Here is a 14,953-nt window from a genome sequence, read left to right as displayed (position 1 = left end):
TTAACGAACAAAAATATTTCCGTGTGGATTAACCACACCTTTTAACTGATTTGCGTTATTTGCTCCACATGGATCATGAGTAGGCCAGTTACCACTTGTGCTACCATCAAAATAGTAGTAGTGATTGCCTCGGTTGACGCCCGGTCCATTGCCAAACACTTGGAAGGATGTTGGCACAGCAGCGCATTTCTTGGAAACCTGTTTAACCAGTTTACAAGTGATTGACCCCTTCCTCTGTTGCACCAAGCTGCCAGTGCCTTCCTTGCATGCGATCCAGTTGTTGATGTTGCTCTTGATCAGGAATTCTTTCCCAATGTTGCGCCACAAAGAAAAGTTCATGGCCTCATAATGTGTCTCACTCAGAGGAACTGTTGTGGACACTCGAGTGTTAGCTCCAGTGGCTGTCCAGCTTGGACGTGGCGTGACAGCGTTTGCGCCACTATTAAAACTAGAGTAGGCTGTGAAGGTGTAACTCCAAACTAGTGTCCAGCCTCCACCGTCCGTCTGTTGGTCGCAGTAGGCCTGAAATGCGTTACCATGGGAACCACCATCTGGATCTATCCAATAGACGCCTGACACGAGTGATGGCGCTTTCTGTTTCAAGTCCTTGCAGTTCAACACTGGAGACGACTTGCTCATTCCTGCGTTAAGTAACGGAAGAAAAAGTATTGAAATATAGGTTGTCATGGCTTTTTTCCCGACCGGAGTTTTTTTGTACAATGTCGAGGGAGAGGCAGTTCTGTCATTAAACTTCAAAAATTTAAGCGCTTATGTCAATCTTACAGGCAAAGAGAAATTACATCAAGCGTTGTAAGTAAGGTGCTCTGAGTTCTCAATCGTTTTACGCAATGAAGTAAGTAAATTACCTATAGGGCTTTGTTCTTCCAGATGATATTTTCCACTGGTCAGTCGCTCGATGATCTGGTACTTGCAGAGCAGAGCGTTCTTGTGAAAGTAAAGATTGCCTTGTAAGTCCATCTCCAACACTTTATATCTCTGCTGTTTCAATCCTCTGATGGTTAAAATAAAAATGATTTTAATTTTGACATTTGAAGTTTTAGATATGTTCCCTATAATCAAGCAATAAATCAGCAACAGTTAAGGGGCGATTTATTTTCATAGCGTTCTTTGAGGGAATTAAAGAAATTTCCATTTCAGTGAGTTTTTGACTAAATCGGGGGTCACAATTGAGGTAAAATTTTGATCCTATCTCGAAATTAATTAAAATCCTAATCAACAATGGGAGACATAATATACAAGTAATTTTTTCTAAATTACAAATCGAGACCAACAAAAAGATGATAAACTGGCGTAGTCCACGTAATTTGCATAAAATCTATTACATGTAAAATACCGATCGCTTTCCGGGATTATCGTTGAGTTGACTCAAACAGGTGAATGGCGCGAAGTACAATTGATTTTCCCACCTTGTTGCCGTCAAACAGGAGAAGAAAAACAAATCCAACAGAATACGGAACATCATTTTCTTTCCACGATCAGAGCCGAAGGAGTACTGAATGTCTCTACTATCGATCTGTGCTCTATTCTTGTTACAAGAATAATAGTCCACCGAGAAACTTTGACTCAGTATAATCATATCAATGTATAATTTATAAGATAACAAGATAGAACTCGTAGCACTTTATTTTTAGCTCATTCATACGGGGACCAAATATCGACGGAAGTTTGTTGACGGAAGTTTGTGGACGGACGTTTGTGTATTGTGGACCGTAGACGGAAGTGAAAGTGTCGTCGCCACCCCTCCCCGCTTCGGCTTAATAAAAGCCCAACTAAACTGCGATGTCGCTGCAATAAGCAAGTGCAAAGAATAAAAAAAAAAGTGTTTGCGATAAACAAATTTTAACATCTAGTCAGAATTTCTCAACCTCTGAAAATTGCAATATGGATTGAGAGACCGAATGTTCACACTTAGGGGACCCTAAATGGGTTATTTTAAAACACGCTACCACTAGGAATCAATGAGGCGGCCATATTGGCGAAACACATATCTGCTTTCGTATTGGTAAGTAATTATTGCTTTATTACTATGCTTTTCCTTTGGAACTCTTCAGCATAAAACGCACACATCAATCATAGCAGCCAAGATACTGTAGCCTCACCAAACCATTTTTCGAGCTCCAATTTCGAGACTTTGGAGGCTCGCTCGAACAAAAACTGTCTGACGATGTGCCTAAAATATGTCAGCACTTTTTAACATAGCAGAAAACAATCCCTTATTAAAAAGTTACTTGACACATTAGATCAACAACAGGCAATGTTGTAGGGTACATTACGACGAAGCTGGTTTGGAAGTTTAAATTAGAATGAAAAGGGAAAATGTGACTTCATCATCCTCAGCAAGGGAAAGAAATGTTGACAAAGTTCCAAGAAGAACCAAATATACCTCATTGTTTTCTGTTTTGGAAGTTTCTTTCGTAAGGTTAATATTATAATTTGCATTTATAAACCGTTAGTTAAAGATACAATTATGGTTACCGTTGTGAGTTTGTAGAACACTTGCTTGTGAGCAAACATTAAACGGAATTTAAGGTTACACTTGTGTGATTTCATTAGCCTTGACAAGCTCAAGAATTTTGTAAGGAGGAGAGAATATAGCTTTTTTTTGTGATCTGGTAGTTAAATATTTGTAATGTGGCTTTAAAGTATGTTGTTCTATTTACAAAAACTATTTTTTGCTTCTTTAGCAAACAGCTATGGTAGGCTAACACACCATTAATAAAAGCCAAACCTCATAGTTACCCTGAAACAAGGATAATTACCAGTCTGACTACATGTAGATATCCTAGGAAATTGAAAAGTGGTTCTAACAAGTGTTGATATAATGACATTTTAACAATTTTAGCATTGTTTCAAAAACAATTTCAGTTTTGTACCTTAACAATAAGTGCTGCACTGCAAAACAAAGTTGGGTTACAGGGGATAGTCCTGAACTGGTTCAAAACATAGTTAATGTTTAATAGAAGTCAGCAGATATTCTTCAGTGGAACACTCTAGATGCTTCGACCTGGATTGCCAGGTACCTCAAGGTTCTTGTTTAGGGCCTCTACTATTTATAGTTTTATTTACTCATCTCAGTTGTTCAATGTTATAGAAAAACACTTACCACATGTGCATTGCTTTACTAACAACACTCGGCTTCATTTTAAGCTTCAAGCCAGATGGCCAAGTCAATCAAGATGTTGGAATGAGGGCTTTGGAAAGGTGTATTGCAGATATTCGAAGCTGGATGATTGATTATAGACTCTTACTTAAGTATGACAAAACCGAGGTGTTGTTGATAAACATTTATTGCAACATGGTATCAGCTATTAAAATAGATTAATTTGCAACATTTGGGTACATATTGTTGATAATGATATTGCTCTGTTGCCTGAGCTTGATATTTAGGAGTCTGGTTTTACTGAAAAAATATCTGTTTCTGCACATATCACCAAGGCATGCAGGAGTGTATTCTTTCATTTACATAATATTAGAAAAATTAAGAAATATTTATCTGAGGATAGTCTGTGTACAATTTTCCATGCCTTTATCACTTGTCAACTCAGCTGCTGTAGCTTAAGGTGACTGAACACAGTTTTAGATACCTGTGTTTCATTCACCTTTTTCTCTAAAACCCTTGATCCCTCGGTCGCCAAAAATGACAGCTTTGGTTTTTGGATGATTAAGCTGACATATGTGCCATTGCCATGGCAACATGAATAAATATAAACAGGCCTTTAAAATCGGTTTTGTTTATTTTTAGAAAATCTAGTCATTAGATTTTCTCTATAATTTGCATGCAACAAGCTTGTAACGATTCTCACAAGTTAACACCATTTTGCTAATAATTTAACACGGAGATCTTTAATTATCCCTTGTTCAAAGGTTCACTGGAATATCTAGAATTTCCTTTGTTGAAGTTCAATTATTTTCGATACTCCAGTTACTTATTTCCTAAAGTATTTTCGTGCCGCTACGAACAGGAACCCTACACCTGTTACTACAGTGACTATACCTTACATTAAGGGCACTTCTGAGACCATCTCACGGATCCTACAGTCCTACAACATTCGTGTAGCCCACAAACCTACAACTACGTTACGACACTTACTGACCTACGTGAAAGACAGAGACGAACCTAACGACTGACAGGGAGCAGTTTACAAGATCAAATGCTCCGACTGCCAGGCTTCCTACATTGGTGAGACTGGCAGAAACCTTAACACGAGACTGACTGAACACAAACGAGCCACGAGAAATGGTGATGCCAACAATCACATTGCTGTTCATCATAAACTGACAAACCACAACATTGACTGGGACTCTGCTCAGTGCTTAACTTACAGTACAAACTATTTTCAACGACTGACTCTGGAAAGCTGGTACACTAACCTAGAACAAACGCCTCTTAACAGATGTCAACAACTACCGGCGCCTTACAAACGACTTATCCACGACAGAAACGAAACCGACAAACGGACTTCTAACAGACCGACTTAACAATACACGGACCAAAAACCGACCTATTTGACTAACAACAGACGGATCGAAACCCACCAATGACTGATGACAAACTTTACACGAGTCTTTCAGCCAATACCATCATGGCTATACTGACCAATCACGTTCAACGGACCAGACTTATAAGATCATGGACTGACAACACTATTCACTTGACTCTGAAGATGACTTCCGCTCAGGTTGTCGAAACGTCAGCCACCAACAACAGTTCTTTTCAGAACTACACTCACCCGGACGATCACACTATACGAAACTTTGTTGTCCACTGAGGTCAGCAAAGCATATCAATAATTAGGCGACTCATCATGATCAGCTCAACGGGAAAAACCCCATTACAGCATGAATTACGTAGTCGTAGTGTGACTTTGCTTTTTTAAAAGATGATTTTCGACTTCCTTCCTCTAACTCTAATCCGATGTAATATATCCAGAGATACTGATGATAGTGCTAATATCGGAATGAGATCGAGTAGGATAAGATTAACACAGACCTCTGCAAACAATGGATAACAAGACTTCGGAATAAGTTTGTGCTAGAGTAAAAAGTGTACCTGCTAGACTATTATAATGTGTACCTAAATTGTATCTACATTCAGTCGTGGTATTTTTTACGAAGTAAATTCCATATATTAGTTTGCAAAGTGACCGATATTAGAGGCTGTGATTTCTTCGCGCAAACATCAATACGTTGTACAGAACACTAAGTTACATGAACAAACAAGTTGATAATGCAGATGGATTGTCTTGATATAATACAAAAGAGTCTGTATACATAAAGAGACATCTGTATTCTGACTTCGTTGTAGAAGAGCCTAGGTTGACCTGACATTTTCTTATTGCTAATTAGCGTCTCATTCTACGATAATAAATTTCGATATCGGTTACCATTAACAACAACGACCACAACAGCAACAACAATTTTATTGGTATGTATATTTATATCGTAATATTCATGTCAGATTTAGACATGGTATTATCACAAAAATAAACATTGGTTATTGTCCGAGCGTGTGGTACTGAGTTGGCTTGATATCGGTCAAGATCTTGAGTTGTTTTGCAGGCCGTGTTTATGGACCGCGACGCGGTCGAATGTGCTGTCCGTGAACACACGAAAAAATGATCGAGGGAAATATCCAGTCATCTTGACGAAGCAAGCTTGTTCAAATAAAATATTTTATCATATGACATACATGACCTATTTTACTTGTGGGAGCGCTATCACGCTTTAGCGGGTAGCCAACCACACCACAGGACTTCCCGTGCTCCCAGGATTATCCAAATAATAAAGCAGAGTGTAACTGAGAAGCAAAATAACTGATCATCATGCCGGGAAACAAGTAAATGCTGAATTCTAACGTAACTCGCTCTGTGGGGTCCATCTTCGGTATGTGGGGTACAACTGACCTGCCTCGGGCAGTAATCTGTTGTACCAATATACTGTGAGGCAAAATTAATTGCGTTTTTGGTTGTGTAAACTATGGAAAACTTTGAGCTCCAATAATTGATCCATATGGCTTACTTACAATCGTCATTTAGAATATTCAGTCATAGAATCATGATATTGTACGAGCAATGTTTCAATTTTTACACCAAAAGGGAAATTAATTATGACTGAAAGAGCACAGGAAGTCAAAAAAAAAAAAAAAAAAAAAAAAAAATGCATCATTGTTTAGTTAATTTTGCACTTGATCTGATGGCCATATGTCTTGCGTAAGATGGTTGATGCACATCGTAGCGCGTAACGACCGCCCAGGTCATAATTAGCAGCTCACGGAATGCTTTACGAATTCTAAACTTTAACAAAAATCGTACCTTAAGGTAAAACGGCCTGGAGTTGGTTGTACTCTACAGGAGCCATAGCTTTGTAAAAAGGCGTCAATATGGCCGAGTTAAGAAGTTTTATTGATGAAGCCTGTCAAAGGCAAAAGCCGGACAAATTTTTGCAGTTAAGAGCTTACTCCAAAAACATTTTGATATACGTGTTACCTTTCAGATGGAATATTCGTCAATCGTAATTGGGGTTATGGGGGGTATCCCAAACAAAACTTTAAATGCAACGGTCTCCCCTTGAAAAAAAAAAATATATTGTTACTCCAGCGCTCAAGGACATAACACATAGGGCGTTGGCCAGCCAGATTTCAGCCCTAGCTGAACCTCAACTATCGATCTGATCCTTGATGATACGGACGTATTCACATTTCCTTACATGCTAACTACGAGGGATTTAAACTGGTTTTGTTCGATCGTTTTCACTTTTTTCGCAACCAGAAAGAGTAAGGAGCAAGAAAAAACACCTGAACATGCAAACTTCTTATTATTGTGATTGATCAATGCTAAGAGTCACGTTCGCTCAGTTTCATTTGTTTGCTGTAAGTGTTTTGGGTGTTTATCGGTGTAGCAGGTGAATTTTTATTGTCGTGCGATTTCGCCCGTACGTGTGTGGGAGGGCCACGCAAAGTTTGTGCTTGATAATAACCGAGAACATGCGAAGATCCGGGCCAAAGAAAAATTAATTAAGTTTATTAAAAACAGACCAAACTAAGGTCATTATCGTTTATTTACAGTCTTTATTTTATGCAGCTTTTATTTCTAAGGAAAATACTACAAACGAAACTGTTATCTTGGTACCTGGGTCGTATAAGTGTTGGTCTTCTCAATATTTCCCCCTATTTTCTTATTTGCACTTGTCTCAGGTTCGATCAGGTAATTGCAATAGGACGATGAGAAGTAATATCAAGAATCGATCAAGAGTTATCGTCAGTATTTTTTTTTTTTAAGAAGAAATGAGAAAGCATCCGCAATACAGCGGTAATAACAGCGGTAAATGTCAATTCAGGGCAATTTAATTTATTTACTGATTTAGAGATTTCTGTTTTCGAATTCATGGAAAACATATGCCAAAAACATTCTTTTTTGCGCCGGCTGTTGGGTTTACATTCCGTACGGACCTACGTTTATATAAAAATAGACGACATGTAACCGGTTGGAAATCATCTCTGAAGTCCTGTTCATCCTGACGGGAAAACGGTATTTTTCAAAGAACAGCGCCAAATTAAGACCTGCCAATATTGTTCATTCACGTTAGTTTAAATTGAACAAGCATTGCAGCAATAGTCGCGAGCGAATAGAGCGATCTATAGTTAATCCGGCACCATTGATGAGTGGTAAGGCCATCAACTAAACAATCGAACGAGACTGGTTTTTTGGCGCCAAAAGAGTGACGTCTGAAGCCTGTCTTTCTTGTTTCTCAAGTTTATAAAACAGGAATTATATCCGTACAGGTGAAGCGGGCTTGCTGGAAGTGACAAGATAAGATTAGAGTTTTCCTGTCGTTAATATTTGTGTATTTGAACATGCCGCAATGTATGATGAATGATGCAGTTAACAATTTAAGTCATTTACTTGTTAGCCGTGATGAAATGGTACGAAATTTTGTAATCTTCTCTCAAGCTCAAAGAAACGAAAACAACTGAAAAAAAAAAAAGAAAAAAAAAAAACATTATAAAACAAAATACAATTTTCAGTAAAAACGTGTTTTTTTCAGAATTTATTTTTTCCATGTCTTCATCAATTTCTCGTATTACCTCAATTCCCACAGTTCCTGGGGTTTTTTTTTTTTTTTTTCACTCGCTTTCTCCTCGGCTCGGGTTTTTTTCTCATGAAGTTTTTACCATGGCAACTGTCATGGAAGTTTAGTCATAATTCCAACCTCGTCCACAGGGCATTGCTGACCCCACCCACGTTTGAAGGAAAAAACGTACAATGAAAATAACAGCTGATGCTTTTTGGAGAGGGTCTAGACAATTAGCAATTAAAAGGTTTTTGACGGAGCCAAAACAAGGGAGGAAGGGGAAGATAAACATCCATCTCACAAGATGGAAAGTGTGGGAATATGGGCTTATATTATTGTTAACTGTGCAATTACAACGTAACGCAATGCTATAAACCTATTTGTTAAAATGTCATGCACACTTTTATGAAGCATCATAAAATTGTGCAAATGCGAAATCTACTCAAAGTTCTGTAAACTAAGTAAAGGCCATCTGTAAAATACCAGTATCTTGTAACCGCGCGATTTCAGTTTGTTACCGATACGCAATCTGTAAAGCACGCGATATCAATTTGTTACTGATACCGGCACAATATCTTGTAAGGCACGTGGTATCAATTTGTAAAATAACCAATAATTTTGTAAACGGCGCAATTTCTCATCTGAAAAAAAGTGTTCGTCTTGAAAAGTGCGCGACTTCAAAACAAATGTTCTTTTACCACATCAGTCTAGAAGTTACCACTGACGTAATTGCTGAAACAGATGAACCGAATGGAATAACAAAGAAATTGTCACAACTTCAACACCAGACTTAACGGGCATGCACAATATGCTTCTACAAGTCAGACGCTGTTCATTAGACTATCTATTTTTCAACGAACACGAAGGAAAAAGCGAACGCGAGTGCGAAGCACGAGGGGGTGGGGGCAAAGAAGCGAGCAAAGCGAGTGACTTATCTCCGTCCCTACCCCTTCCCCGTCAAAACTCCCGTTTTGCGCTTGCGCCCAGTTAAGTTCTCTCGCGATTGTACTCGCGCGTTCAACGATTGAATAAAAATGCGAGAAGACTGGGGGACAAGCTGTTCACAAAAACTGTCTTTCGAGCGATAGTGCCCACCTACATCATTTGGCGTATTATTAAGTTCTATATTTTCTGTCCTTTTGTTTTGCGCTGCGCAGAAAAGATATGCAATTTTTTCGTGTTATGCTTAAACACAGTTAGAGTGAACTATGGCTTAAACTAGCTAGGGGTATGACATCTCTAAGCACAATGGTTTGCATCATAACAAATTCAACTCTAGCCTCGCCTCTGTTCAAAGGTCTGATCAGTGAGCACGGATCTGTAAAATGGGCTATTAGCCTTCGATTCGCTATCGAGGAAAATAAAGAATGAAAGGCGAGTAAGAATATTAACTTAAAATAGCAAAAGAAATCAAACATTGGCTTTACGAAAGTATAAAACCCCTATTTATTTGCTTTTGAGCACTGTTTTCTCTACAATATTGCAAACACCAAATAAAAATATGTATATAAAAAAAAGTTTAATCTTGATTAAACCCGACATGATTATCTTTCTTTAAAAGTCTAAAAAACCAACGAAATCCGGATCCATTTTCACCCGTGAATATTGCTGCCTTGTTGCAGTATAATGTTGAGAAAACACCTTATTCCATTAAAACAGTTACAACTCTTGCAAAAACATTGGAAAACTGAGCCTTCATGTAGCTTAGCTGTTAACGAACAAAAATATTTCCGTGTGGATTTACCACACCTTTTAACTGGTTTGCTTGGTTTTTTCCACATGGATCATGGGTAGGCCAACTACCACTTGTATTACCATCAAAGTAATAATAGAGGCTGCTGCTGGAGAGATATGGTCCGCGAGAGTACAGCGTCAATGATTTGGGCACCACACCAGCACACTGCTTAGAGACCTGTTTAACCTGTTTACAAGTGATTGATCCCGCCTTCCATTGCACCAAGCTGCCAGTGCCTTCCTTGCATGCGATCCAGTTGTTGATGTTGCTCTTGATCAGGAATTCTTTACCAATGGCGCGCCACAAAGCAAAGTTCATGGCCTCGTAATGTGTTTCACTCAGTGGAACTGTCGTAGACACTCGAGTGTTAGCTCCACTGGCTGTCCAGCTTGGACGCGGCGTGACAGCGTTTGCTCCACTCGTGAAACTTGAGTAGGCTGTGAAGGTGTAACTCCAAACTAGTGTCCAGCCTCCACCGTCCGTCTGTTGGTCACAGTAGGCTTGAAATGCGTTACCATGGGAACCACCATCTGGATCTATCCAATAGACGCCTGACACGAGTGATGGCGCTTTCTGTTTCAAGTCCTTACAGTTCAACACTGGAGACGACTTGCTCATTCCTGCGTTAAGTAACGGAAGAAAAAGTATTTAAATATAGGTTGTCACGGCTTTTTTCTCGACCGGAGTTTTTTTGTACAATGTCGAGGGAGAGGCAGTTTTGTGATTAAACTTTAAAAATTTAAGCGCTGGTGTCAATCTTACAGGCAAAGAGAAATTACATCAATCATTGTAAGTAAGGTGCTCTGAGTTCTCAATCGTTTTACGCAATGAAGTAAGTAAATTACCTATAGGGCTTTGTTCTTCCAGATGATATTTTCCACTGGTCAGTCGCTTGATGATCTCGTACTTGCAGAGCAGAGCGTTCTTGTGAAAGTAAAGATTACCTTTTAAGTCCATCTCCAACACTTTATATCTCTGCTGATTCAATCCTCTGATGGTTAAAATAAAAATGATTTTAATTTTGATAGTTGAAGTTTTAGATATGTTCCCTATAATCAAGCAATAAATCAGCAACAGTTAAGTACCGTTTTATTTTCATAGTGTTCTTTGAGGGAATTAAAGAAATTTTACATTTAAAAGCGTATCAAGAAAAATTCATTTTAGTGAGTTTTAGTGACTAAATCGGGGGTGAGAAATGAGGTAAAATTTTGATCCTATCTCGAAATTAGTTAAAATCCCAATCATATCAACAATGGGAGACGTGATATACAAGTAATTTTTTCTAAATTGCAAATCGAGACCAAAAAAAAAGATGATAAACTGGCGTAGTCCACGTGATTTGCACAGAATCTATTAAAATACCGATTGCTTTGGATTATCGTTGAGTTGACTCAAATAGATGAATGGCGCGAAGTACAATTGATTTTCTCACCTTGTTGCCGTCAAACAGGAGAAGAAGAACAAACCCAACAGAATACGGAACATCATTTCCTTTCCACGATCAGAGCTGACGGAGTACTGAATGTCTCTACTGTCGATCTGTACTGTATTCTTGTTACAAGAATAATGGTCCACAGAGAAACGTTGACTCAGTATAATCATATTAATGCATAATTTATAAGATAACAAGATAGAACTCGTAGCATTTTTTTTATGACTAGTTTTAGTTTTCATCCAATGGTTGGCTTCGAGAAAATGATGCTTATGACAGAATTACGACAACAAAATATCCTTTGAAATACCTTGGGACATAACTTTAAAAGATATTTTATTTGCCCTGTATTTTTCCTATAAGCGCAAATTAATCATTTAAAAATCGGTACATTTTGGCGTTTGCGCTGATTATGAAAACCTATTTTGTGAGTCTTCTAACGGCCTTGTTGAAAGAGACTGAGAGATTGATGTCTTTTACATGTTTGTGTAGAAGCCATTATCAGTGGGTAAAACCAAAACCTCAGTTTTCGGATAGGAAGAGAGTAAAGAGCTGAGAACTGGTCAAAAGTTTAACTGTCAACTGAGAAATGACGAGTTGTTAAGCCGAGAATTAAGATCTGCAAAATTCACTGATAAAGCTCACTGAGAAAAAATGGGGTTAAAAGTTTTACAGAAGGGCAGAGAATTCGCCGAAAATGCAGCTAATAACCGAGATTCCAGCTGCACACTTATTCGAACCCTGACCAGCTTGGACATTCGTAAACGGCCCAAAGTTAGTTTATTTACGTCCCGTTTGTTCAGTCAGTAATCAATTTCCGCCTAGTAAATGTTGGAACAGGTGGTATCTGCGAAAAATGTTTGAGTGTCTACATGTTTATTCAGTTGGGCAAGTCAAAGTGTACTGAAAAATTCTTCAGCGTAATATTGAATGAGCCAAGAACGCGAAAGAAAGCGATATTATTATTGCATTACAAAGGTGAAACTTTTAAGAAATTTAGAAAGCGCGGCTTTCATCATCAAGACATCAAGACTGTATGTATACGAATGACGGCATGAATTTATTTAGTAAATTGTTGATCTAAGAAAAAACTCTATACCGATTTAGTTTGATTACATTATTCTACGTTATTTTCCGGAAATATACCACAACTGCGACAAAAGATGAAACAAACCTCGCAAGAGAATAACTAGCAATTTAGTGTGATTCCTTAAGCAAAACCATTGGTTACCTTTCTAATATTTTCACTTACTTGAGTTGATTCTCTCCATTCGTGGGGAATCAGGAACTACAAATACCACGCTTTTAGAGTCAAAATTACTTGCCATCAGCTTCCACTTCTTCTCTACCCTCTGTCTTTATGTCTCCGTCTTGGTCTGCTCCCACCTCTTGTCTCAGCTCTACCGATCCCAAATCAGTGCAGACTCGGTTCCTTCACCCTCCATTTCGTAACGCAGTCAGCTGCACTACCCCCAAATTACACTGCCGCAGTTGTCCTTGTCTCCCGCCAAGTTCTGTTGTTTGATTCGCCCCCTTCATCCTCCAGTCGACTTCAGTGAACTCATCATTTTCTTCACTCTGTTCGACCGTAGACCGCCATTATCCACCGTAGACACTTCTGTTTGAATGCCTCTAGTCTCGGCCTCGTTAATATTTTTGTAGAGGGATTATCGGAGCGGCTCCGTCTGTCAAGTTTTTCCCGTTTAGTCTAGCTGCGACGATCGGTTCTCTAGCACACGCCACTGAAGAGAAGCGTCAAGTTAATGCATCGACTGTGTAAACACATTCGCTACAGTAAACATGATCCACCGAGGAATCGGAAAAAATTCTTCGCCAATCCACATATCTCATCCTATACTCATCACTGTATGCAGTAGGAGAAATTTACAGTGCAATAAACGAGGCCAAAATTTCGATATTCGCTATTTTGAAAGTGAGTTAAATTTCCTCTCTAGCGAGAAATCAAAGTGTTTATTAGGGCAACAAGTTTCTCTAAAATTTGCCTCGGAAATATTTATAATATGTAAATAGATAAAGGGAAGAAAAAGAAAAGATTTAAGTAATTTTAATATGTCAGATCATATACTGAACGTCTAATTTTTTGCTGCAAAATTTCAAACGGTATTATAATGATAAATGTGATAATATTTATTGCCCTTGTGCTGTCAGCGTAAAACAGCCGCTTTTTCAGCTTCCTATTCTAATTGTCTGTAAAGTGGTGGCTGGTTTTGTAAGAATGATGTCAAGGAAAAAAAAAAAATAAAGAGAAAGATTTTGACAGAATGTCGGTTTTTCCGTTTGCCGCGGACCATTTTAGCAAATAAAGTTTGGTTTGTTTTATGACTGTCCTAATGAGAATTGCAACTGCGCACTATAGAAAACTCGACGAAGCGCTGTGATTTTGCTCCAACCGACTGTACAGTAAAGCTTAATCACATGCAGTTTGCAGGAAAATCGCCGTAGTTTCGACTTGCCGAAGTAAAATTTGACAAATACGAAATGTCACATACTGTGGCTTGAGAACTAGTTACAGCCTTGTTCAAACATCGAACTTTTACACGTTCTTCGGTAGCAGCATAATGCAAATGTATGAATGTTGAAGTCAACGGCTCCTGCTTTCTGTTCTTGCTCGCCTAATTTCAATCCCGCTTATAACAAAGTAATAGTAGTAAACAAGAATTAATTTTTCACTAGTCGCGATTATTTCAGATGTAAAATGAAATACGTGCATCACAACATTAATTTTCCATTTTGTGAATGTCAACAAACTGATAATGGTGGCATTTATTTTTTTTTGACAAATCAAAATTATAAGCTTCGAATTCGAAGACGAAAAATCAAATACACGGTGCAAATAATTGTGATGTTAATTCAAATAATCTGGAGAAATTGGAATGACTGGAAGGGGAGAGGGGGAAACGCGGCTGAATTTACGCAAATGCAAACCGTTAAGTTTCCTTTCTGCTGTAAAGTTTCTACACAGGTTTTCGAAACAAAATGTGTGCAGTGTAATCTACATAAAAAAAGGGCATACACCCAACTCTCTCTAAGACGGACACCATTGGGACCAGCCTCAGCTGTCCGTCTTAGAGAGGTGTCCGGCTTGTAGAGAGTCGACGCGTACGTAACATGACCCCAGGAATTTTAAGATAATAATGTTGAACCTGTGCACAGTGAATACGCGACTGCTTAAAGTTTGTTTTAAGTTATTTACATGAACGAAACCTACAAACTGGAACAAAAAGAAATTTATTAAATTGAATCTCTTGTCGTATTACAATCAATAGTTAATGGGTTAACTAGAGTCCAAACAGTGAACGGCTGTTTTTTTCTGTAAAAAGAGTCACGTACTTGGTAATTTAAGAATTTTTCTTCCCTAAATCGAAATTTGCGGTCACATTGAGCACCTCACAAGTGTCCGTTGAAGATTTCAACGTGTCCGTTGTCCGTCTTATGGAGGTGTCCGTCTTATAGAGAGTTTGATTATAGTAAAATGACTGAGAAACGGCCGGGACCAGCACCAGGTGTTCGTCTTATAGAGGTGTCCGTTAAGACAGAGTTGATTGTATTCCGTTGCCAGTATATATAATAAAAGTAAAATTGTCGATACTCCTCTAGTATTATGGTGTAAATAACCATAGGCTTGAAGACGTGAATGAGGCAAACTTCTTTGGCAAAAGAATATTTTAATTTGT

At 38.4% G+C, this 14,953-nt stretch overlaps 2 protein-coding genes across 3 annotated transcripts; both read right to left on the bottom strand.

The window, feature by feature from the left end:
• On the bottom strand, window positions 1–3,719 carry LOC145502808 (uncharacterized). Its single transcript, XM_081482195.1, has 3 exons — window positions 1,428–3,719; window positions 867–1,012; window positions 1–641 (listed from the first exon to the last, which is right to left on the bottom strand). Exons 1-3 carry the CDS (start codon window positions 1,595–1,597, stop codon window positions 1–3), a joined length of 957 nt encoding a protein of 318 aa, XP_081338321.1. The 5' UTR covers window positions 1,598–3,719.
• Window positions 3,720–5,641: 1,922 nt separating this feature from the next.
• Window positions 5,642–13,289, bottom strand: LOC145502816 (uncharacterized). Of its 2 annotated transcripts, XM_081482206.1 has the most exons (4): window positions 12,511–13,289; window positions 11,259–11,377; window positions 10,672–10,817; window positions 5,642–10,446 (listed from the first exon to the last, which is right to left on the bottom strand). In XM_081482206.1, exons 2-4 carry the CDS (start codon window positions 11,312–11,314, stop codon window positions 9,803–9,805), a joined length of 846 nt encoding a protein of 281 aa, XP_081338332.1. In that variant the 5' UTR covers window positions 11,315–11,377; window positions 12,511–13,289; the 3' UTR covers window positions 5,642–9,802. The 2 variants fall into 2 exon arrangements, with proteins under 2 accessions (XP_081338332.1, XP_081338331.1); XM_081482205.1 differs by lacking the exon at window positions 12,511–13,289 and having other exon boundaries at window positions 11,259–11,864.
• Between the last annotated feature and the right edge of the window lie 1,664 nt (window positions 13,290–14,953).

This window comes from Orbicella franksi, chromosome 11, assembly GCF_964199315.1.
Source record: "Orbicella franksi chromosome 11, jaOrbFran1.1, whole genome shotgun sequence".
Lineage (NCBI taxonomy): Eukaryota > Metazoa > Cnidaria > Anthozoa > Scleractinia > Merulinidae > Orbicella > Orbicella franksi.
Note: the sequence above shows the minus strand (reverse complement) of the source record. Positions and strands in the feature narration are given on the sequence as shown.